Source organism: Neodiprion pinetum, chromosome 1 (assembly GCF_021155775.2).
Source record: "Neodiprion pinetum isolate iyNeoPine1 chromosome 1, iyNeoPine1.2, whole genome shotgun sequence".
In the NCBI taxonomy this organism is placed as follows: domain Eukaryota; kingdom Metazoa; phylum Arthropoda; class Insecta; order Hymenoptera; family Diprionidae; genus Neodiprion; species Neodiprion pinetum.
The window spans coordinates 6390624-6415678 of record NC_060232.1 but is presented as its reverse complement, the minus strand read 5'-3'; the positions used below and the strand labels follow the sequence as shown (position 1 = coordinate 6415678).

Here is a 25055-nt window from a genome sequence, read left to right as displayed (position 1 = left end):
TTTGGAGAAAAAAAAGGCGAAGAAAAATGTAATCGTAACAACTCGGCTTAACGCGTCGCTGCACATTCGTAGATTATCGAAACGATTGCTGGATTGGTAATTTCGCTGCCTGTTTCTTTCCCTCTCGTTCTTTATTTTTTTTATTTTTTTCACCTATTTTCTCCGACTCTTTTCTCCTTTTTTTTTTTACTCATCAACTCTGCCGCAAGAAGATAATATCGATTCAAGCTCACGCGAATGATCGTGATCTTGAGTACGAGTAAATTATCGAACAAAGTGCATACAACGATAAAACTCGAGGCAATTATCAGCTTCAATTACGATTATCGTGAAATTCATTGCTCGGTCAAAATCGTATAAATGATGAGACTATGCGCGGAATGAGAGGCGGTTCAAAGGCTGGGCGAAATTGTTATCGGCCTCTTGGGATGATAATTTTCATCGGAAATCGGATTGTTGATCGTGGGACTGATATTCCGACTGGTCAGCGGACTCCCTTGACCAAATTACGCGGACCTACGGATCGTGGAAAGTTTTTCTCCGCGATTCCCACCGGAAAAAGGACCGTGGCCTGATTTCCGATCAGCAGAGTCACAAAGGCGAGGATATAACGGAGGATATTTGCAGGGTGTGTGTAATAATTTCTCATATTTATTTATACGACAATGAGTTTATTGTAAAACGGCATCTGAATAATGGCCAAGGCACAGCACTATATCGTATTATCGTTACAATATATATGTATAGATTTGACAGTAAATATTACCTACACTGTACGTTTTACTCGTATTATATATTGCATATAAAAGTGTCGCTTATAAAACTATATCTCGGTTTCAACTTGGTACACGTACAACGTCGTATACTGAGACTATATACGATACCGTATATGCGGGGCTTAAAACCGTTCACAATAATTACATGCTACGTATAATATATGTGCGGTACAAAAATGAGCATTATTCAGTTTTCGCAGTGATCAATGCGACACAAAACCCCAATTGTTCCATTCGTTTGCTGATTTTCACTCTTTTGAATCTCACAAGCAGATTTAATGTAAAGGGTGAAAAAAAATGTGGTGAAATCAGTGAGGTGAGTACTTTGTTTTATTTATTTATTTTTTTTTTGTTCATAGTTTTGAGGGCGCTGGTCACATGGTCATCATCCGAACCGCAAGAGGAACTGTCTCAACGAATGAGGTAATTATATACGATAAAATAGACTACTTATAATTTATAGTGATAACACAAGACTACAAGTGATTTATGCAAGAATGTATTGCTCTTACAATTTATTACGTCAAATTAAACTACGCTTCTAGATAATTATCCTTACAATATTATCGAAGAGACTTTAGTATTCGATTATTGAGATATTTCGATTACACGACGTACGTTGTTTGAAATTTTTATAACATATTGTGTGACATCCTTAAATTAGTTAACCGTATACGAGCTAGATGGGAGAGGGGAGGGCTGCGGAATTGCTGCCGTGACAAGTTTGTTCGGATCCACAGTAGCGAGGCCCGTCGTTAATTAATCTAGTTTACCTAGATTATTATTCTTCAGGATAAATTACACGCTTAAATTCTCAGGGCTCTGGCTACCGCCGATCAATCCATCGGGGAAACTTCTTCGTCACAGAAGCCTTAACCGCCGTACGAGTTTCGAGAGACTGTCAATATTCGTAGATCGTCAGTTTGCAGGGTGAGTGCTCGGTGATTTTTTACTTTATTAATTATCGTTTTTTTTTTCAATCAGATTAGAATTACAATAAAAGTACATTGCATCGCACATTTTTTAATTTTGTGCAGTATTACCACAACTTCGATGCAATATTGACCATCTCACAAAACTATTTTAATTATATTCGTACGTTTTCTTTTTCATCATAAATAATCAACCAATTAAATAATTACACCGCTTTAAGGCAATATATGAAATGCGGTGAAAATATTCCTAAAAATAACTACGTAAAAAAAAAAAAAACAATGTCTTGTTCAAGTTAGCTGATGGTGAATTCATTTATTAATAATAATACGTTACTAAATACGTCCTTATTATATCCATGTAAATTGAAATTATGAAATGTGCAAAAGATTTTCCGTCGTGAGCAAATCATTTTACGATTAAAATTCGAGGAAGCAGGATTTTTCTTTAATCTAACATTTGCTATTTTTTAGCAATCTTCTGTATCCATACAACTTATGTTATCCACGTACCCATACATGTATATATTACATCCATCGATGCACGATTATATTGACTGCTCGTGAGCGAGTAGGAAAAAAAATAGGATAAAAAAAAAACGCACGCACGTAGAAAATGAGCAATTATTCATAATCGCGAGAGGTTTGGGTTTTGCGGTTTGGATACGAATGTCAGATTCTTGCAATTATCAATAGTCAATTTCGTATTGGTTGAAAATACTAGAACGCCTACTAGAATGACGGTATTCACACCTCCTCGTATTTTTTTATTCTTTTTTTTTTTTGTTTTTTTTTTTAATTTCTTCTCATTCGTACATTTCCTTTGTCTAATTTTTGCAGCGATTACAGACGCGGCTGGCACATAAATAATTCTAATCGCTAATACGAGAACCGCCTCGATCGCTAAATCACAAGAAGCAAAAAGACTCCGATTCATTCCACGTCAATGGACGGGTGTAGAATCTATTATATAAACTTAAAATTAGGGTGAGGCAGTTGAGTTGGCAAGATCAGCAAAGAACTCGCTAAAGATTCGGCACAAAGTTTTTTGTTCTCCGTTTTTTTTCTTTTTTTTTTTTTTCTCATTTGCAGAATTTGAATATCCGCGAGGTTCGTGGGCTCGCAGTTTCAAACATGACAAAACATAACGTACCTGAAGAATTCCCATCGATCAGGCTTAACGGAAGATTCAAATTTCAAATTTTGAGTTCCGATGTTAGATTTCTGCTAGATTTCTAAGGGATGAGTAAATCCTAGTCTGTTATTTACGATTAGCAAACAGTGCAAATTTGACCGTCCAAATATTGCATTCATCTCTGATTTCGTTTGCTATTGTAAGATTTTTTTATCAAGCATGATCGATAAAAAACTTGGAAAAAAATAAACAAAAATCGACAATCCCAAGTATCGCCTAGAGAGCGAGAAACTTCATAAGAGTTTCATGAATGAGCTGAGGATTGATACTGCTGTCGGCGGTGTATCGAACGCCTCTCAGCGATCCGTCGTCGTGACTGACGACGCCGTATTCGCCTACGATGAATCCGTCGGGTGTGCGTTCCTCGACCCTGTACCTGCGGTAGTTCCTCCCCTCGACGACGTAGCCGACCTTGTGACCATCGTCGGGTTCCTGGGGTCCCGAGGGTTCAGTGACGGCCTGCAGTCCGTGGACATTGCCGTTACTCCCGACGCTGACGGCCTCGTCAACCTCGTAATTCTGCTCCTCCGGCTCGTCGGAAGGCTTAACGGGGCGTCCGTCAGGCCCGTAGACCTTCGCCGGTTCTCCGTAGACCCTCGCCGGCTCGGAGTAGACCTTCGCAGGCTCGGAGTATACCTTCGCGGGCTCCGAGTAGACCTTCGAAGGCTCGGAGTAGACCCGCTCCGGTTCTCCGTAGACCTTCGCCGGCTCGCTGTAGACCTTTGCCGGCTCCGAGTAGACCCGCGCAGGCTCCGAATAGACCCGCGCCGGTTCAGCCTCCGCGTAGAGCCGCGAAGGGTGCTGGGTGAAGAGGAGCGTCTGGTAGTGCCGGCCGGCCTTGCGGCCCTGGGGGTGAGGGGCCTTACCGTCGGGCCCCGTCGCCTCGACGGACTCGCTCGCCTCCTTGCGGTGGTGGCGGTGGGAGGGCCGCGAGCCGCGAGTCCTGGGAGTCGTGGTTCTGGGTCGTAGGCGCCAGCTGGTTCGCGGGGTGCCCTCGTCGACGGAGAACTCGCTGCGGTTGGACTCGGAGACGATGTTGCTCAGCTCGTCGGCGGCCGTCAGGGCGGGGAGGGGGGTTACGAAGGTGATCGGGGTCGTCGTCGGGGCCGTTCGACTCGCGGTCGTCATCTCGTCGTCGACGTGGTGCTCCACTCTGACCTTGTACGGGGTCGCTTCGACCGTCGAGGTCACACTGACCCCGATCACCTTTTGGCTGACCGGCTCCGACCTGGGTGTCAGCATCGAGCCGATCTCGCTCGCCGTCGAGAGGTTGTCCAGCAGCGACGTAAGGCTCGCCGAACTCTCGACGGACTTTTGGCTTATCGGGGAAACCCGGGATTCGTTTTCATCCTCCCGCGGTGGCGGCGCTGCGCTCGAAGTTCGCGACGTTCGAGATATCCTGTATATCGACGCCTCCTGACGCTGCGATTCCGCCGCCACGTTGTCCGTCGTTGTACCGCCTCGACGAGAACCTCGACGTCTTATCGGCGGCTGCGCCATCGCTCCGTTTATGAAGACTGAGAGGAACTCCGTTCCTGCCAGAACGTCGTCTCGTCTACCTGGAGCTGATGTACTCTCTTTCCAAACCAACGTCGCTTGGAGGAAAACCTGGAACATAGGGATGGATTGTTGTTGTATAGATATTTACCGTACGGAACATGTGATTGGGACTTCTGTGGACCAGTACTGTTTGAATCTACAAAAACTGTTCGACGGTAGTCCACGCGGACCAGTTTCGGTGGATTCAGAACCGTCATCTTTGATAGTGTCATCGGTATACTATAATGTAGCTGATCGGTAATACGTTATAATGTAGCTGAAACTGTGTCTCTTCAGATCTCAAAGAAGAGTTGCTGGAATTAGGATCAGATCAGCGGGTGGTAGGAGAACAGAATGTGTCTCTGAAAGAAAATTGAGCAACGGGATAAGCCGTTTCGTCTGCTCGGTGTGACACCACTGTGCATAAGTATCTTTGTGCCCCTCCGCAGTTATGACAATTGTTGCGAACACCTACGCGACTGGAACTGATATGAATGCAATTACGCATCCCGAGTTAACTATCAATTTGCAAACAATGGTCCAATTCGCCACGTATCCGCTACCGTGCCAATCATCATGGTCGAATCTGCGGAGCGATGATCACTCGCTTGAATACGCAGTGCGTCTTGTTAATCTGCGTATCAACTCCTATGGTAGAGCAGAAAAAAAGGAGAAGCATCACGGGACGAAGAACAAGAGCTCTTGGCTTTAGAGCTGGCTGAAAACGCTTCTGTTTAAATTACCGATAAGATCGTCACATAATCGAACATCGAGGAGGCTGGACCAGCCTTGGCCTTAACGCGCAGCTAATCTCTTCTTTCTTTCAATGATTCTTCCTAATGGATCACGACGTTTTTTACCGACCTTGATTTCTGTTTGTTCATTCGTTACGTACCTAAACCGTTCCACTAGTTGACGACGACTAGCTTCATTAGCAAATCTCGTACTTTACACCAACTTCGATCAAAACTAGTTTGATCACCTTCCGCACTATCGACCCTGTAGCATTTCATCCTCGCCCGGCGCAACTCGGATTACAGCACCATAAACCGTCGTCCGAACTATCCATGGTTCAAATTTACACCACGAGTGATCAACGGTGCAGCATTCGTCCAGTTCAAGCACCCATCGAAGACGGAAAAAAATGGTTTTCGGGCCGAGCGAACGACCAGAAAGCCTGGATCTTGACCCGAGGAGGAAGTTCAGCCGTCGGCGATCAACGGAGTCCAAGGTTTGGCGTAGGCAAGCGGAACTAAGGCCTCGGACCAATTTTAGAACTTCAATACGACATCGGGTATAACTGGTACGTCAGACCGCATGCCTTCGGTGTGATCAACAATAGACAGGAGTGCCCCGGACGCGTCTCCGACGCAACGAAGTTAGGCCACATTCATCCCGTAGCTGATGGCGCCGATTTACGCCAGTCGACTCGATCCTTCCCGACAATTTGTATCCTCGGACTTTATTAGAACCGGCTCCGCGATGCGGCCACCCGATTGCCGTTAATTTCAGGACTACAAAGGGTATTAAAATGCCACGCGGTTATTCATACTCGCGCCAACTCTCACCCGGGTTCGCAGATATTCCTGTTGCATATGCTGTATGTGTGCGCAGGTTACCGTTACACCTCATCGTCAACTCGAATTGCAGAATTCTGGTCTGCAATCCCGGCCGTAGGACTATCCTTTCTCTATTTATCTCCTTCATCCTTGGCCTGACTAGACGCTGCATAAAACCGTCGTAAAAAAATTTTATTTCAAATTTTACAAAGTCGCTGTGATTTACGGTCTATAGAACGAACAATTTCTGCTGGCGAAGTCGTTAACGACTCTTTTTTCGGCTAAAATTATTCTACGTCAGTTTGTGGATCTTTCGAAGTTTTTTGTCTCGACTCATCGTGAGACTGTCCAATATCACAGAATTTCGCAAAAGCTTTTACTTTATGTTGTTCGATAAATTTAGTGAGGAACGGAACAAGCTTAGCAAAATAGCGTTTTTGAAGAGCAGTTTCATTTCTTTGTCCTCTTTTTTTTTTCTTTTTGCGAAACCAAGGTTGCAAGCTCTGCTCCTGCCCGAGTTACCGATCCAGTGTACAAGATACATGCTCGTGTCATTCGAGTTTGAAATCCCGTGATGTATCAGGTTCTATGGAATTTGCAATAATGGGGGGAGGAGGAAGAGAAAAAGAAAGAGGGATCGAGAGAGCAAGGTCGTCGTTGGGTGTGGCGAAGTACGTCGATACCTCCCGAGGTATTTCAATTTGTGCACGTACGTATACGCACGTATGTAACACGGTACGTTATACGTATGTCTGTTCGTAAGTATGCGGAATGTCGTTAAAAAAAATATTTGATATAGGAAACCGGCAATCAGCGGCAGTTAAGAAATAGGCGAGTCGTATTGGATTATAATACTTAATTACGGCCTTTTTCTACCAGTGCCAATTTTTATGTCAACGCGTATACGGACAGCGTATACCTTATATGAATATTCTGTCCTCCCACAATCTTATTGACAGTGCTAATAATAATATCTGTGCATAATGATCGATACGTGTGTAGGAAATTCCGGGTGATACACTTTTTCATGCTTTAAACGTTTTTCTCTCTTTTTTTTTCGAGACTCATTATCAGCTATTTTTCATCACTCAGATCGCAGACGTACCCGCGTCTGATTGTAATGTACAATTCCACCCTAATCAGCCTATACGTCATCGGTTTTTTTTTTTAAATTAAATAACGCAACAAAATCAAACTTTGAATAATTTTAATGAGTTAATATAACGATTATGCAGTGATTTATAACCGTTTATCTAAGAATCATGAATAGTGAAAAAAAAGATGTAAAAGAACCAATCCATACCGTGAGATAAATTTTTCTTGCTAAAAATTCAGGCATTAATTTAAATACAAATTCAAATTTCAAACCGGTTTCTTGTGTAGAAAAAAAATAATTACAGATTCAGAAAATAAATTATTACTTTTATAATAAGTTATCAAGATTTTCTTCGAAGTCAACAATAACAGTCACAAGTGAACTGAAACTTGATGTGTCTGAATAATCAGATCATTTATAGTATTCTATTTGAGAAAGTGCATGATATTGAGACATTGAGAGGTAGAAAAGAAAAGAAAAGCAAAGAAAAGGAAAGAGTCGGTGCGGTAGCGATGCCAAAAAATTGAATCAGGCCCTCATCAATTAACCGAAGCTAACTTTCATCGCTTATATCTACGAGTAGGTATTACGAGTATAACATGTATAAGAAAGAAGATGCCGATTACGTAAGCAAGGTGACGCGTCTGGCACTTTAATAAGAATACGGGATGCGCGAATTTTTGACGTAACTTATAAGCTTGAGAAACTGCATCAACACGCGCGTTGGATAACTTGGAAAGAATCCGCACCCACTCGGTGCAAAATCGTCTTACATGTATAGGTGCGAGATCGGAGTATAAACCAAGCGACGAGAAAAAAAAAGAAAAAAAAACAGAAAGGAAAAGAAAAGGTGGAGGAATGGAAGTTCTCAAGAAATTCCAAGCTGTTCCTGCCTGACATATTAATAATGACGTACACTGAATTTCGAATATGTAATCCCACACGAGCCACGCGCCTGCCGCCTAATAAGCGAGATGAAAATTATGAAACGAAATCAAAACACGTTGAAGTGACAAACACGGGCATGGATCACCGTGGGCGAGAATTCGAAAAATTTTGTTGACGAATTTTATCCGATCATCCGAAACCTCGTCCTTGTTCTCGGTCTTCTTCGTTGTTTTTTTTATTCTCTTTATTTTCCGTCCCGCGAAAGTAAAAGCTGAGGAATTCAGGTCAGCAGATTCCGTTCGCAGTTCGGTGTTTGTGCATCGCGCCTTTCGTTATTTAGCAGCTTCTTTCCGCGTGGGTGCAAAGCAACGTCTCGTACGTACGGCAATATCAATGTTATTCGGGTTTCGGATATGCGACCTGGTGGGTAACGACCTGCGCAACAAGAGGACCACAACGTCGAGCAGCGTATCCGGACACTCGGCCAGTTTCACTTTCGGCCAACGTATTCAACCGGCGAGCGTATTTGTTTGTACAAGTATTCTTAGCCCTCTGCTTAACGTCGATGAGATTTTTGTCAGGAAGCGAAAGCGAATCCTCCTTATCAAACGATCGCGAAATGCGCAGGGACGCGCCATCGGATATAATATGAGAAGCAGCGCGAATAATGTTTAAATTGTCTTCTCATGGTACGAGACTCGGGCATTCAATTTCTTCGTATCGTTTTTTAGAATTCTTACTCACGGAATTTTTTACACGTATTTTCAAAGAGTCTTTTTTTTGTTCTGGATTCCGCAAATTTCTGCACCTCGTTTGAGTGCTCCAGGTAAAATTTGTCGCACGTTGAATTTTTGGTTTTTGAAAAACGACGATGGATCTTGTCCGAGAAATTATAAAGACGTTTGATTTTGATTTGATAACGTTGTTTTTCGATATCGAGGCTTCAGTACCGAGTATCGAATCCATTTTGACTACCGATAAGTAAAAAGAAATGTCCGAAAGGGTCGAGAACGATCTTTGCCCGCGTCTGAAAATAGGCTCAAACATTTACACGGACCCATACCAATTACCGTTTTTTGCCCGCGATAGTTACCTAACTTTCTCCTAAGCCAAGCAGCACTAACTTTGAAGGTTGCGTGCCTCTCGAGGCCTCGATCAACAAACAATTCACAACGGTTGTCCGGTCGTTGATTCGGCGTTGCGTAGGAAGGTGCGACCGGGCCCGATTCACGCCGGGGCCTCTGGCCCATTGGGCAATCCGATAACGCGTATCGCTTCTTCGGGTGCCAGAATAGCGTTGCGGAAGCCGCGATTCTCGAGGCGAGAATATCAGGAGAATCGGATTTATATCGGAGGCACGTGCAAAGGTCGAATTACCGAAGGTACGTTACAGCTCGTCGAAAGATCGATGAGGTGATCGAGCGGCTCGGTCACCGTTATTCCCTTTTTGCCGAACGCGAAGCGTTTCGCCGTCGATTCACCGTGAGGTTAATCAAGTGACTGCTGCCAATAAATAGCGGATCGGACGGAATTCCCGCTAGGATAATCAACGAACTATACATCATAGATCAAAAATCGCGGAACGGTGAACTCGGTCCCATCTTCCGTGGGTCGTAAATCCGATTCCGACGTTTCTTTCTGGATTTCGCGAAAAGCGGGTGACGACGCGTCGATCCAAGTATTACATGTGCCTGCATGCGCTGAGACTCTTGAGCAACCTTTCAGCTCGGTCGAAAGGTTTCAGGATCGTGGGAGAAAGCCTGTCGTGCAGTCAGCTTGAAACGGCGAACGTCGGCCACGGTCTGGGAATCCTTGAAAATGTCTCGGCGGGAGGAAATTCCAAATATTTGCAAGCCCAGACGTGCGTGTCCTGCAAAGCGGAAGACTCGCAGCCGAGCTTTTCGTGACCGAAAATCTTTCGGGCCGGAAAATGATCGAAGAGACGAATCCAATCGCAAGCACGAATTATAAAAAATGCTTCTAGCTTTTCTGGAGCGAATCTCGTTCCGTGGGGAAAACCAGCGGCGTAATGCCGAGAGGCTTCGTGACTTTGTGTGGGCAATAATCGCATCCTATCCGCCGACACAAGGTGACGAATAACTATTCGTTGTCTGTTGGCAGGTAGTAAAATGGAACTATGGCCTTGCCGGCGAGGGCGCGGAGGACTCTTCTCTCTTACAGAGTCGAGAACAAACCCGTACGACTTGGCATTTACGCTCAGTTATGTGAAAGGCTCATTCGTAGGCCGGAGCGCGATATTCGTGCTTCTCATTCCGCTCGAAACCTGAGCACAATGCATCTTCTTCCTATCCTCTTAGAGAAATTCTTACTTCTGCATACCTTAGAAATTCATATATCGGAAAAACTTTCCATTTTACGAATGCCGAATTTCAGATATTACGGATAATTGTTTTTAGAGCGTTGAAATTTTGACGTCGAAATATTTTTACTCGAATGAAATCGAAAGCTTTGTATCTGTAAAATATAACACAGAGTTGAAAATTGCCTTGTGTATAACCGCGGGAAAAAATCGTCCTTCATTATTCTTCGAAATCGTCATCCTCGATCGAAAATGAGCTAATGAAACGTTAAAGCTCGGTAGAAGCTGCTCACATCCTGCAAGGATATCCCTGTCTGTTGCACTTAAACAGTTTATCGCCTGCAGCGCCGCAATTGGAGTAGATAATTTGTGTTATTTCTGCATCCTTAATTGCCCGACTTGCCATACGGATGCTTTGGAATTTCCAAGAGAGACGGACGAGGACACGCGCTGCAGCCTACGGATCGAAGTCTTAATCGAAATGCGGTCCGCCCGATGCAGAAAGGTGCGTATTTCCTGCTCGCTGGCTGAAAATAGCTCCAATCAGATACGGGACTGAGTTGTTGTCGCGAAATGGGAAGATACGATTCAAGATTCAGAGGGAGAGGAGGGCCGGCTGCGGGTATTTGAAGAGGTAGGCGTCGTGACGCCTCACGGATCGTTGATAAATCATAATTAACACGGCACCGTCTACCAGAGTACCGTGGGATATAAGTGGAAACACCGTGTGTTCAAGCTCTTATCTCTTCACCTAACAGCTTCAACGACCACAAAGCGACACCCGGATGCATCGAACATCGAGTCCCAACGATTGCTGAGCAGTGAAATTTTCGACGCTGAAAAAGGTACGATTCTAGAAATTATCGACAATTTCTCCCGATTTTTATTTCATTGATACATGATGGATTAATTACATTAAAACTTGATTAATTAATGTTTCCCGAAAAATTTACCGTACAGTCGTCGAGTATTATTCTTCTTCAATTATTGCGATGATTCAATGTCGGTGACAGAATAATTGTTAAATTACGGCGAATTCACATTTTCAGATATTCAAAATATATAGACGAAAGGCGTACGGTGCTTTTTTTCGCACGTCTGATGATCGCCGAAGGCTGAGGGACGCGAAAGAATGTAAAAGTCGCCCCGGATCGAGTGACGGCGGTTTTTGCGCGTCTGCATGTCGTGAATAAAAGTACGCGGTTCGCGTATAAACGTGGGTAGTTAAAGTATCGACGAGGCCTTGTAATTTATTAAGGAAGCTTCATACTTTCTTGCGCGAGCTTCTGCGGAACTTGACGCAAGGAAATTGCTACAATTAGAGCGGTACACGATATCAGTTCTTGTTTTTGAGGTACTCGTCAATAACTTTTGTAACGATCCTCATTTTATGCCTACAAATATAATCCACGGATAGGTGAAATCACGGTTAATCCGAATTATAGGTAATTGCATGAGATGCGATCAGTCCCCGGGTCCTGTTATAAAAAATAGTACGTTCTAGAAAAAAAATAGGTACATATTCTTATTAAGCGAAAAGTACAAATAAATAGGTAGATAGGAAATTTGGAAGATGGTACTTAATTTTTTATTTTTTTTTTTTGACTCGTAACGTAGTGCAATCACCACTTTTAGTATAAAATATAATAGAATACGTCGCGCTCGTTTCTTTTCATTAATGATTGGGGTAAAAAAATTGGCCTTCGACGAGGCATAAGCGCGGAGATGAATCGCGGTGTAAAGCGACTCGGAAGCGAAACCCATTACTCAGAGGCGATCTGTGGTATCTGAAGAAGGAAATTTCTGAAAAATCGCACAGGTACTCGCTAATTAACAGATCGTCGCCTCTCGATTGCGTCGCGACTTTGAACGAAGAGGGCATCCGGCACGTACGTTTTACCCGAGCAACGAGAGTCACGCAACTTGGTTCTCGGAACCTGAAGCTGCCGGACAAAAGCCGAGAATATCGGTCCGACAATTTTTCCGCAATTTTTCCGCGTGAGTCGGAGATGTCCCGCGGGATAAAAACCCGACTCCAACTACTCTCGGGAACGTCGTTGCGGGCGAAATCCGCCTGCGCTCTGCTCGCTCTTCCTGGTACCACAGTGCAGGGACCCGATGCGCGAAGGTCGTTCAATGCCGTCGGTTGGTTGCCAGCTGCCGAGTAACCGGCTCGATGGTTTCTTCATTCGACGACTTCGGTCCCGACGTGTAATCGGGCCTCGGGCGAACTCGCTGAGCGCTCGAATAACTCGCAATCGGCCATTCTCCGAGGCTCGAGACGTCAGAAATCCTCTTCGAGGAGGGAAACGAGAGGAAAAATCGCAAAGAGCCGAGGCAGCGGGTTCCCAAATCGATAGCATCATAAATTTCCGTTCAATGGTCAGACTTATCTCGAAGGGATCGCGCCATTAGAGACTGCCGCACGTCTGATATCCATCGAGGAGTTTCAGGTTCTAATCGCTCCAAGATATCATTTTTATGGGAAAGGTTGAACCTGTCGCCGATTAGCTGCGCGAGGCGCTCGAAGGGTCTGGTCTGAAGTATCTGCAACGCGGGGTGAAGGCGAGGTTAAAAAAAAAGTTCCCGGCGTATCGTCGAGGCGACATCGATCGAGAAGAAAAAACAGCGATCCAACCCCGGGGAATGGGACTTGTGTCAAATTGAGGTATCCTCACGACTGTTGAAGCTGCGGCAAGCCGAGGCAATTAAGCCGTAGGGCGAGACCGATAAACCTTCCGTAAGTGCTCGGCTCGGCTCAGCGAGTCTTCGGAGTGAAAAACGGGGACCGTCGCGACCTTCGGCCGGGGAAATCGCGTCCCGCAACGCGGCGTACGCGACGTAACCACGCGGATCCAAGAGCCATAAACACCACGGTCAAGGCTCGTAAGCTCCGTCCTGACTCGGCCAGGATGCACTCGGCATAAAGGACGATTCACCGTCCCCCTGGTACGTATTTCACGGTTTTTAGTCACCTCGACCTTGCCGATCTCATACGAGAATCCGCGGAGAACGGAGCCTAGGCGATGACTCCTGGAACTCCGACGAAAAGCTTTACGACCGGTCGGGTCGAGCTCTCCGAGACTTGCGTCATATATTCAGAAGGCCTCGCAAGGACGCCACGGGTCGTCCCTAGGCTCTTACACCCTGATCCGGCCTCCATTTAAACGTCTCTCTTACGAGCTCGGATATGACGCACAGGACCGCGGAGCCTCGCGTAATTTCGACGGGTGTTTTTTTTCTTTTTTTTGCATCTTCTTTTCTCCGCTACTACCGAATTTAGCTGACCAGCGAATTACCGATCGCGCAAAAAAACTCCGCTTCGAGGAAATGCAATTATCCTCGTAATCATCGGCAGGTCAGGATACAACCCCAAAATGCCAATTTTAGCTCTGACAGCCTGTCACTTTCACATGCTCAAAAGGACGAAAAAAGAATTCGATCTACGGTTACGATTTTTAATTGCAGCCTGTTTTTCGAGCGTACGATTCATTCGTTCGATCACTTTCACGAACATCGGTAAAACGATCGTACGTAAAAGCACAATCGAAAGTAGATCGTCTCTGCACGCCGAACGTTGTACGCAACGCAGGCATGATGAGACCGATTTTTCAAAACTGATCGCAACGTTTCCTTTTTTCACTTCTGTGCGACTTAGTATCGATTTTGCTTCTCCAACGATTTTATATTCCTATAAAATCGTGGCTATTCGCAAAATTTTTTACCCAACGAGCCAATCTGATCCAAGGAATCCATGGGACTCGAGGATTATCGCGAGGGTATTTTCTTCACCGGTATTTACGGGAGAATGTTTTAACGGGGTACGCGAAACGTACGCCATTCGCAAAACCGGCGGTAGAAATTCCCCCGGCATCTTCCCAGCCGTTCGCATCGTTAGCTATACATAGACTCCAGAAGCGATAAGCTCAGTCCTATTTATAGCGGTGTATTATTTTCTTTTACCGATCCCCTCGGTCCGGCTTCGGAGTTCTCACAACGATGCTGTGCACCGGTTGAGACCTCCCGGGTGAACGGTTTTATCACCGCCACGGCTACGCTCAGAATCGCCACTACATTAAGCTCCGATCCGTGGCCGTTGTCATCCACGCAGAGGACGATTTCGCTCCTTTTTCCTTTTTTTTCTTATTTTCTTTCCCCACCTCTTATAATACTAGTTAAGGAACGCGCAGATTTATTACGAGTCATTAGCTTTTCTGAGGGTGCATCGTTGTGCGATCGTGAAATAACGTCTGAAAAGAGGCGCTTAAACATCCCGCCCAATGGCCATCGTGTATGATAAATCCCCAGAAATAAAGCCCGCAAGCGCTGACAGGCGTGAGCTTATCAAGCCGGATTCGGAGACTCGCACAAGGTGCTTTGGTAAAATCCTCGAATGAATTGGTCTGATCCGATGCTTTACGATCCGGCGTCAAGTTTCTACGGCAGTCTCTCTCTTTTCCAGTCGGGCAAAATTGTTAGCCGTATTTTTTTCGACGATCACCCGGTCGGCAAAAGGCGCCGTTCGAAACCGATCGGGCGACCTCAAGTCGGCTCGATTCTCGGAGGCGATAATCCCACCGATCATCTTTCACCGACGAGTTCACAATGTTATTGTACTACAGCCACTCGACACGCTCGGATGAACGGCTCAATTTATTTCAGTGACGAGTTAATTGCTCAATGACGGGAAATCGGACGCGTCAAGTGGGACGCCCCGTCGCAAAACGGGAAGTGACTCGTTCCCCGGACCGGATGTTAGCCTCGATTTTATCTACTCTGTTCTACGGGTGGCCGAAACGACCCTTGATAACGGCGATTCAATGCTTGCACTTGTTTTGCATCTCAAGTCAACGAATCTAGCGAGCGAAAATTCGCGGTCGCATATCAAACGTCGTAAGAGGCGTCGCTCTAAAGTTGTGATTGAAAATTATAGCGAGAAATTCTCAGTCAATCTCAGTCAGCCTCGACTGTCGGTATTTATCCTGTTCCTGAAATTGAGGTTAATTTCGTGTAATTTACAAACTTGAAGAATTCATTTCGCTGGAAGCAGCAGGTTTTTGATTCTGCACAGTTTAAAACTACAATGTTCAAAATTTATGAACTTACATGCGAATTCGAAAATGCACCCGGATTTTTAAACGTGCAAAAGGAATGCAGAGAATCTCATTTGTAGGATACTTTCTCAATTTTCAGTCTTGATTTTTTTTTTTGTTTTTTTCTAATTTCTATCGTTGACATTATTTTTTCAATATTCGTAACCATAATAAAATGAATGAGTAACGAAATTTACCCCTATGAAATAAATTGAAACATGATGAACATAATTAGAGAATGTAAAATTAGAGAAAATGAATTAGTTTGAAAATTCTTGAGATCTATGCTGATTCAGAAATTTCCGTCGTATAGATCCTGAAATACGTTATTGGGAGTTCCCCGGATTGAATTCCCCGGCGTTTAAAACAAGATCCACAGTTCCGTCTAGATCGTCCGATTGTTCGTGCGTATATCCTAAACAGGTTACCAACACCGATCAGAAATGGCGAGTCGGTTGTTTCCCTGCGGTTTAGAGATGACGCGATTGAAAAGCTGCTAAAAATAAATTTGAACGCTCGATCCATTGGCAGAGAAACTGCGAGCAGGAATTCAATTCTTCCGCAAATTTCTCAAAGATATACCTCGTACAAGCAGATTTATTCTACGACGACAGCGATTCTCGGTATGGTTTATGTCCGAGTTCCACCGCGATCATCGATCATCCAGGGAAGTGAATATAATACGCGGTGCCTCGGCCTCTGCAGTCGGCCACGCGAGACTTTTACGCTCTCTGGGATGGAATCGGCTAACGGAAGATATAATGACGAGTGCATTAATCGTAGACCGGCCGCCTAATACGACTTTAATGAGTCGGCGGCGGTGCGTTAAACGCGATACCTACGCCCGCTGTGCGTGCAATTACGTAAAGCGTGGAATTTTTTTTCGTCCTTCCACTGCAAGTCGGGGCACAAATTAGAAAAATTCCGAATTATTTGATGGCGAAACTTGAAGTACGAAAATCAAACTTTCACGAAACAAAAAAGTTTCGAATGATCCAAGTTCCGAAGTACAAGATTCCGAAAATTCAAGTTACGATTGAGTAAAATACCGAAAAATGAGGTTTATATACTTACGCAACGTAATTTACCCAACGAGTGGGTGTGAAAAATCAAAAAAACCGCGTATTAAAATGACCAAGATTCCGATCGTAAAAACGTCGAAAATCCAAAGTGGTGAAACTTTGCAGAGCCTGAAATTCACAGAATTAAAAATCTTCGTTTATTCGGAATTTCGATGTTTCAGATTTTTACATTTTCTCACTTCCGCAGTTTCGAAACATTGACTTGTCAGAGTTACGCCCTTTTGACATTTTATCCTTTCGGAAATTTGAGTGTCGGGTTTCGGCAAAGTTTGGTTTCTTTACTTCAGGTTTTGCCACCAAAAAAAAAGTCGGAATTTGGCGCTTTCGGAACTTTTCAAATTCCGAATTTCAATCCCGCGCCAGCAAATGCGCGTCTGCTCGGTTTGCTTCGGTCGCAACCTTTACAGGACTTCTAATGGGACAATTTTTCAACTTGTCTGTCTCGTTTCCTAGTCAATTAATCCGATAATAATTGCGTGTAAAAATACGCGCGGAGAAGACAACGCGATGTTTTTTCATCCTTTTTCTCCCGACGGTTAATTACTCTCCGTATTTGACAAATTTCTACGATTTCGGTTCAGCCGCGATCAACTCCAGTTTGCCGCGATAATTATATTTAAATGTCAATAAAATCACACCGCCCATTATTATACATCAGACACTTCCGCGCGTCCTTCGAAACGTTTCGTACTCTCCGCAGGTATGCCGTACAAAACGTTACTGATCGACGATATTTACTCGTCAATTATTTATTCGTATATGGCAAGACATTGTTGACACCCGGAATTATTCTACACGGCTGCGGATGATGATGTCGACGTTTAAACGCGCTCGAGGCTCTTGCGTCAGGTTACTCGGAGAGAGAGAGAGAGAGAGATAGATAAAAAATAAAAGATAAAAATTCTCAACTCGGATCAAAATTTGGAAAAAAAAATCACTTTCATCGATTTATGCAAATAGTGAGATAAGTCGAGCGGTTTTCAAACCTGAGAAATTTTAAAAATCTCGTCTACGAGTTGAAATCGAATATGAAGCTCCGAATATTACCTCAAAATCGAATAATCTACTCCTGCAGGTGAGTAACGCATTATTCCATCTCTATTCTATTAAGAATGCAGAACTTTAATTCTGATTAGATTGAAGCTATCTTCCTAAAATTCCTTTAAAAAATGTCAAGAACTTTTGTCGCAAATAGGCGTTCAAGACAAATTTTCACCATTCTATGTCGATTTTCGCTAATCCTGACTAAGAGCCTGACGTTCCGCTCGACGAAAATAGCAGCGCCGATCTTGGTGGTTGTCGAGGTGTTAGAATGACGGATAGCATCGGAGCTCGTATTCGCGTTGTTTTTTCGCAAGCTCGACACGACGCTGAGCTTTATTTGCCCGGCGCATCCACTCGAGTCCCTTATTTGTTGAGACATGCTTGCGGTCTAAGGCTCGCTCATTGTTGTTAGCCGCGGAACATCTCGCGCGCATCTCTGTCGCGAATATCTTTTTTCCTCTTATTTTTCCTCCTTATCTTACCTCCTCCTAGTATATTCCAAAGCAGGAATGATTTACAGGCGGGACTTAAGCGAGACGAACTTACGGCGCATCGTGGTTCCGCCTGATTTATTTGCTGCGTGTAGAAACTACCTGTCTTTTCGTCGCACCGCATTCATCATCCTCTCTCTCTCTCTCTCTCTCTCTTTCTCTCTTTCTCTTTTTCTTTATTCACACTGCCCCGCGTAGCGGAATCACGTTCTTAAATTCGTAGTTCTATCAGAAGCAAGCGGAGAATTTCACAAGGCTGTACATATATAGGTGTATATTTTTCGGCGTGAAAATCTCGTGACCTGGAATCTCTCAACAATGGCATTCTTGAATTGCAACAGCTGATCTGCAGCCACCTTTGATGCAACGTGTATATCGCTCATGGTTCGAGACAGTGAAAGTAAAAGCAGTTGTATATTCTAGTCGGAACCGTATCTCGATCGCATAGCTTTATGATTCATACATTTCGGCCTCTGAGTGGAGTTCAGAGGAAATCCATTCGTCGCTTAAAAATCGATTTGCGTCAGTTTTAATCGTATAATACGAAGGATTTCACAGAAGAAGCTCTAACAGCCGTTTTTATATCTCGTGAATTCCCGTTCAAACCAACAAGTGACATTGGTGAATAAACCAACCTTCCCAGCACGTATATAAATTTATTTATTTAGTTTATTAAACCAAAACTATTTACATAATAATTCGAGAATCATCAAGTAAACCCCAGAGCGGTAATCGATGTTACATGTTCGTGGTTTGGTACAAAAACTTGTAAAAACAAATGATACAAAACCCTAGAATTGCGATTAAACGGAACGTATACCGGATGACAAGCGAACATCCTTGTAATTATATCTGTCACATTGTACTCTGGTAAGATTATTACGTACAAAAATTCGTCAGTCGTATTACGAAGCGTGAAAAGTGAGTGAAGTTGCGCGCTGTATCGGGACTACGTTCGAGAAAAGGTTATAAGGCTCTTCCCCCGGGTCACGGTGAGATTTCAACCATCGTAATTTCCGCCAAGCGGCTCGGTGTGACATTACATTTCTACGTGTTTGATAGCCGAGGTTGGTATAAAGTGTCGTTGGACGGGACGGAGAATCGAGGCCATTCGAGTCGAGCCAGGCCCACGCTATCGGTTAAACGCGATCGCAGCTTAGCGCCTGTACTCGTAATCGCTTCGGAACGGGCAATAACTAAACGCAAATGGTGCACCGACATCGGTAACAAGCCATCAGATCCGCGGCCTGGACCGAAAAGGATGCGGGCGTCATCCTGGAAATAAATGAAAATTACCGAGCCACCCACGCGCCTGATCCTCGTGTCGCTTCTCGTTTATTAGGTGTGGTCGCGGACTCGGAATCTCGGTTCCTTACGGGGCTCACTGTCCAATGACTGAGAGATTTACGCGCGGCTTTGATTTCCTCCTTGGTCAGGTTGGACATCGTTTATTTACCGGTTTATTATGCCGTCAGCTGCGATATGGAATCAAGTTGAGGTAGGTTTGTTTAATATCAGTAATCCCGCGATTGACGATTGCGAGAAACGCAAAATCACGATTTGAATTAGTTTTATTCTTGAAGAGAAAGCCAATTGCAGTGAATGATATTATTCTCTAATTGACATATTTCAAAATCCTTTGAAAACATTTTCCAAACTTTACTCACCTCGTTCGATGGAACAATAATTTTGACAATCTTTTCACGATCGGTTAACTGCAAGGACATTCCTAAGCCCTTAACCTTGACGCAACTTCTCATTTTCTTTGCTCGTCAAATTAATCGGTACATCCTGTTACCGGTATAAACAAAGGCAAGTAAAAATAAAAATCGCGCAGTTTCAACGAATCCACGAAATCGATGGTGCGGCGATCAAATTGGAGCTGCAGTACTGCGTGAAGAGAGAGAGGGAGAGAGTTTATCATTATCTCTACCTTGTGTCGATTAGGCTGAGTTGCTGCATTGGGCTGTCAGGTGTTTGGCGGTTATTGCACGGGCAATCTCTGGTGTGGATACGTGTCGTATATTGCGCGGGTGAACGTACCCTGGGGCGATTTGGCGAAGGTCGTCTATCGCGGGGAATTAGAAGCCAAAGTGAGGCGGCTTACGGTATTTGTAAGATAAAAATTGCACGCTCAATGATTGCTTCACCGCGTTTCTCGCTATCGGATGCACCACCTTGGTTGATGCGTCAAAATTACCGTAGATCGCGATCGCAGCCGTCGATCCTAATCGCCAACTACGCGTTACGCGATCTGCAGCCGGGATTCGCGAGCGGTTGACGCCAAAACACGAGACGAGTAGGCGAAGCAGGTTTTACTCGAGACTCTCGGTCTCTCTCTATTTTTTGCGGATCAAAGATCTCTCGAGGCGTCTTAATCCGGAGTGATCGAGCGGGGAAACTCGGGCAGCAGAGATTCTTATGGGTTCTGTGTGTTCAAATTAGGAAGCGTAGGGTGCAAGGCCGCGAAGACCGGTATATCTTTGCAATCTCTTAATTAACGCGCTCGTATTCGACGTCTGACGTAGCCTCGCAGCTTCCTGATTTTTCTACATCTTTCACGCGCGTTATTCGCCTCGGGCGGCTGTACGGTGTGTTTAATTTACGAGGGACGATTCGTTGATTGAATTTTGATCGCGGGGCGATAAGTGATGTCTAAGAATCGCGTGGCATTCTTACGTTTGACGAGGGATGCTATTGTGATTTCATTTACGGAGATGTACGTGTGGATAATTTCACGGTAAATTTTCAATCCGACGAAACTTCATTCCAGCCGTTTAACATTTGTGTAAGTTAATTACTAACAACTTCATTGTCGTTAAAGCTGGTGATTATCAATTCAACGAGGCGGCACCGGCCGATCTTGTAATCTATACCTGCTTTCCTATATAATTAAGCTCCTTCGGTTGTGTCTAAAAATGGATTCCTCATCGGTGTTCGCGAGCCTCTTCGTGCCGGCGAGTAATTATCGTTTAATGAGCGCCGACGTGTACTTATATTCCACGACGGCCAAGATCAACGCGATCGTTAAATTCCACAAATCTTTCTTCTTTCAACTCCATATGTATCCGTACCTTAAGGTGCATTCCGTTTTCTCTGGAATTTATGCGAGCGAATCGAATGACACGGTTATTCGATTTAAAATATTTTTTCCCTGTGGATTTCTTCACCGATTAATAGTGGCGTTTTTTTTCAATTTTTTTTTTTTTTTTTTTTATAATCTTCCGGAAGAACGCAATTTACCGACGTTCAGGTTTGCTGAAAATTTTTTTCACTTTTTCATAACAGTCGTCAGCGAATCGTTAAAGTCACATAGAGAAGCTTTGATCTATTTTTTAAATACTCAGATTTTTCAACTTGTCGAAGAAAATAGTATATTCTAAGATAGAAATAATTCAGATGATTGAATTCTGTTAAAATCTTTAAGACTAATTCTATCGAATATAAATTGAATCAGATTTATTCTGAATACACAACACGATACGAGACTTTTTACCCAAGAGAAAGAGAATCACGGCCAACTTCCAAATTTAGAAGCTACGACAGTCAATTTGCCAAAATCAATTCAGACAGTCCGTAACGTTTTTTTGCTTTTAGGTATCCTTAGAAGACCTTAATTTTGAAAGCGCAATCGTACCAGACATCGAGACCAACGGAGAACGACTCGATCGGTTTGTCAGATAACGATTGCGACTTGCTTAAGAGAGTTGCATTTGTCTGAGGATTAAGTGCAGTCGGTCGCTCCTACTTCTATGTACACAGTGTTCATAGATATACGCCAGTAGTGACTGCCGGCCAAAGGACGCAACACGGCTCGTTTTGTCCTCGACTCAAGCCACCTTATAACGCAAACAATCCGCAGAGCGGATGTTGCGGATAGGTTTGCATATTCCTCCCTGCGCCTCGTGTCTTAAATATTTTTCTCACCTTTAAAACGGTCAGCTTCTGGATGATTAAAATCCGGTTTTCAACGGTTTTGAATAACACAGTCGTCGAGGATCTGACGGGAAAAGTTCAGGATTTAAAAATTTCTGAAGGATACTTTTTCTTCAAGCAAATACAAGCTTTTCATATTTTTTTCTACAATATTCTTCTTTATTTCAATTTTACGAAACAGGGACAGGTGAGTGCCAACAACCAGTTCGATAACTATCACCTCGCACTTTTAGAGAACAGTTTCAATGAAGTGTGACCAGGCAGTGCGCACACGGCTTGTCAACAACCTGCTTCGTGACTGGTCACTGCTGTGTGTGTAATTTATTCGTAACGCTGGATTTTGACACGTGGTGTATGAAAGAAAAAAAAGAAAAAAAAACAATCATGTGCTCTTTTTTCAGTTCAACTGGTTGAACGGTACCTTGCCATTTAGCGACTTAGGAGCTGAAGCTTAGAACTGGTTGGCAAATCTGATTGAATTTGAACTCACCAGAAGGACAAGAGCCGTAGCGATAGCCCCCGAAGGATGTTGACCGAAGGACACTCTTCTTCCTGCCATTTCTCCGCAACTTCGCACTAATCACCGCCTCCTCTCAGATCCTTCAGATCATTCTGCGACCGTCCGCTTTTCCGCGCGTGTGAACGATGCCGCACAATCGATCGAATAATCACTTTGGCGCGTACAATCACTGAACAAAAAAACAACGCACGTCGCAGGCAGTACCCTTCGATGAGAGGTAAAAAAAAAAAAAAGAATAAAAGAAAGAAAGAACGAAAGAAAGAAAGTAAAATTAGCAGCCTCTCAAAGGATCCTCGTCTCTCGACTAAAACGCGTTTTTCACGGAGCCACTGACAAGAATGTAAAACTTCATGTTGAAAAACGCTTCTGGTGGGGAGAAGACGGCAACCTGACCCCTTCCCCAATTTTCTTCTTCCTCTTTCTCCAGTCTCGTTCAACTCATCGACTGCCGATGTCCCCGATCTATCGTTAACCGAAACGCACTTTGAGGACGACACAAATCGGAGCAGGGACCGGAGTAGGCCAGCTCTGGATGATCCCCGAGTGGCCGATGGTGACAGTGGAAGTGGTGATTGGTTGTGAGCGGTCCTAACCGTAGCACAGGGCTCGGACAACTGACAGCGGGTCACAGCTGCGAAGGCCCACGGCGCCGCGGTTCTCGGCGGCTTCTACCAGCTCCACAATCTACGTCTGCCCCACGGTTGATCCACCTTGGCAAGTTACTTCCCTCGCTCTCTTTCCCTGGCTATCACCGGCTCTCTTTCTCTCCGCGTGGTCCGGAGCTACCGCGGAGGCGACTGATCCTCGAAGGATGATAGGCGAGAGAAAAGCACCGGAACTCGTCGAAGCTCAACCCTCTTGTCAGGTCCTGTCGATCCAACGATTTTCAAACCCAATCGAACTTGCGGGGCGAACGATTTCACCGCATCGAAGAAGAACGACGAGTCGCTGGCTTCGAATGACCCTGATTACACTTCAGGCGAGCCGAGTTCCAAGTCTAGAGACTGACTGGTGAACGGTGGTGCGGTTCTCCGGAGACTAGAGGTTACGATCTTTCGCACGAGGATATATATATATACGTGTGTGCGTGTGTGATGTGAACACCTCCTGCTCGCTTCTCCACTGCATTTAGCGAACGGACGCGGCTTTGAGTCAACCTTCTTCTCTTTTCTCTCTACCCTTTGGATCGTTGATCAATTACCGCTATACCGTGTTACTGGTCAACGGGACACATCATTTCGGTAGCAATGACACAGCTCGGTGGGTTTTTCCGGTCTGTCACCGTTTGTAGCTGGTTGTGGTGATCGTTAACCGGCACCGTTGGCGAAAAAATTACGAAACCATTTCCAATGCTGCAACTGATCGTGAATCGATCTTGAACCCACTCGGGATGTCATCGACCCGAAATCGGTGACATTGAAAATCGCTTAGAACATTGCTCGCGGGTTTTTGGAAGATTTTTGATCAACGTATCGCGGCCTAGTCATGCTTACGAAACTACTAAAATTCGACTGACTTTACAGCCTTCGCAGACAGGTGAGACGTACCCTAAAGCAACGAAAACCGTGCCTCGCATGTATTTTCTTCTAATCTTAATCGGGATTTTAGGTGATCCAGATCATGGGCCGAATATCGAAATCTGTGAAGTTATTGTATACTGTGCATTCTTGGAGTCCGAGGTCAGAGGGTGAATATCGCGGTGAGTGATTTTTACCACCTCCGAATAACCGATCCGGAGTCGTTGGGTGATATTGGAATTCGTCGAGGGCCGTAACATCCGGTAATCGAAAAGCGGGGAGTACGAGAATTAATCGGCTCGACCGCCGGCTTCGTGCATATAAAACGAGTCAGCTGATATTTTTCACATATCTCGGACTCTTTGCGGGCGGTATTCCTTACACGCGCAAGGAATGACCATCTGCATCGCTGCACCGATGCGCATGCACTCGCTGAAATGCTTGCGGACCGCCGCCAGCGTCTTCTCGGGGTCACGAGGGTTCAATTCGCGTGGCGCCGTAATTCAACGCGGTTGGAGGGTTGGCTCTAACGACTTTCAAAAAATTGGGTAATCTCGGGATGCTTCGTTCCACGCCTGCCTTTTTCCTTCCACCGCTTGGGAATTCAATTCGTATACCGCGTATCCAGTGTCTCGACGTCTCGTAAATCGCGGTTTGATTAATCGCCCTTGAATTATGCTCGGATCTGACGAGCGTGTAATTGTGTCTAAGGTTGCGGACCGGTATCGTTTTAGTGGGCAGGATCGTAATTGCCTGGTATTAAATAAGCTGCCCTCTCTCATTTACGAGACGTAATATAGGTATATTGTATATACGCAACGCGAGGGAAAATGAATTTAAAAACGAGAGGCGAACGGAGTTTGAGAAGCAGATGCAAAAGAACAAGGCGCGAAGCGCATCTCGGAGATAAATCGCGCAGGGCGTTTTCCCGCGACGGTATATTATTATGTTTATATACGACATTTAATGGGAAAAATCGGTCCGTATGGAAAATAAAAATCCAACAAGTAATTGACCGGTTGCAATCAGGTATGCGAAGGCTGTGCGTAGCGAGGAGTGCTCGCAGT

General features: G+C 44.6%; 1 protein-coding gene and 1 long non-coding RNA gene across 2 annotated transcripts; one reads left to right on the top strand and one right to left on the bottom strand.

Annotated features, from left to right (window-relative positions):
• Window positions 1-1067: 1067 nt before the first annotated feature.
• Window positions 1068-23485, bottom strand: LOC124210765 (uncharacterized). Its single transcript, XM_046609090.2, has 2 exons — window positions 22442-23485; window positions 1068-4511 (listed from the first exon to the last, which is right to left on the bottom strand). The coding sequence occupies exons 1-2, from the start codon at window positions 22508-22510 to the stop codon at window positions 3120-3122; spliced, it is 1461 nt and encodes a 486-aa protein (XP_046465046.1). The 5' UTR covers window positions 22511-23485; the 3' UTR covers window positions 1068-3119.
• On the top strand, window positions 22146-22675 carry LOC138191078 (uncharacterized). Its single transcript, XR_011177369.1, has 2 exons — window positions 22146-22263; window positions 22353-22675. It is a non-coding gene; the product is annotated as an uncharacterized lncRNA (long non-coding RNA).
• Window positions 23486-25055: the final 1570 nt, after the last annotated feature.

What these genes read in the sequence shown, in the direction of transcription:
- LOC124210765 (XM_046609090.2), bottom strand. Translation starts at nt 22,510, where the DNA reads ATGGCAGGAAGAAGAGTGTCCTTCGGTCAACATCCTTCGGGGGCTATC. An exon ending in CTACGGCTCTTGTCCTTCTG is followed by an intron (nt 4,512 to 22,441) that starts GTGAGTTCAAAT and finishes CCTATGTTCCAG; the next exon opens with GTTTTCCTCCAAGCGACGTT.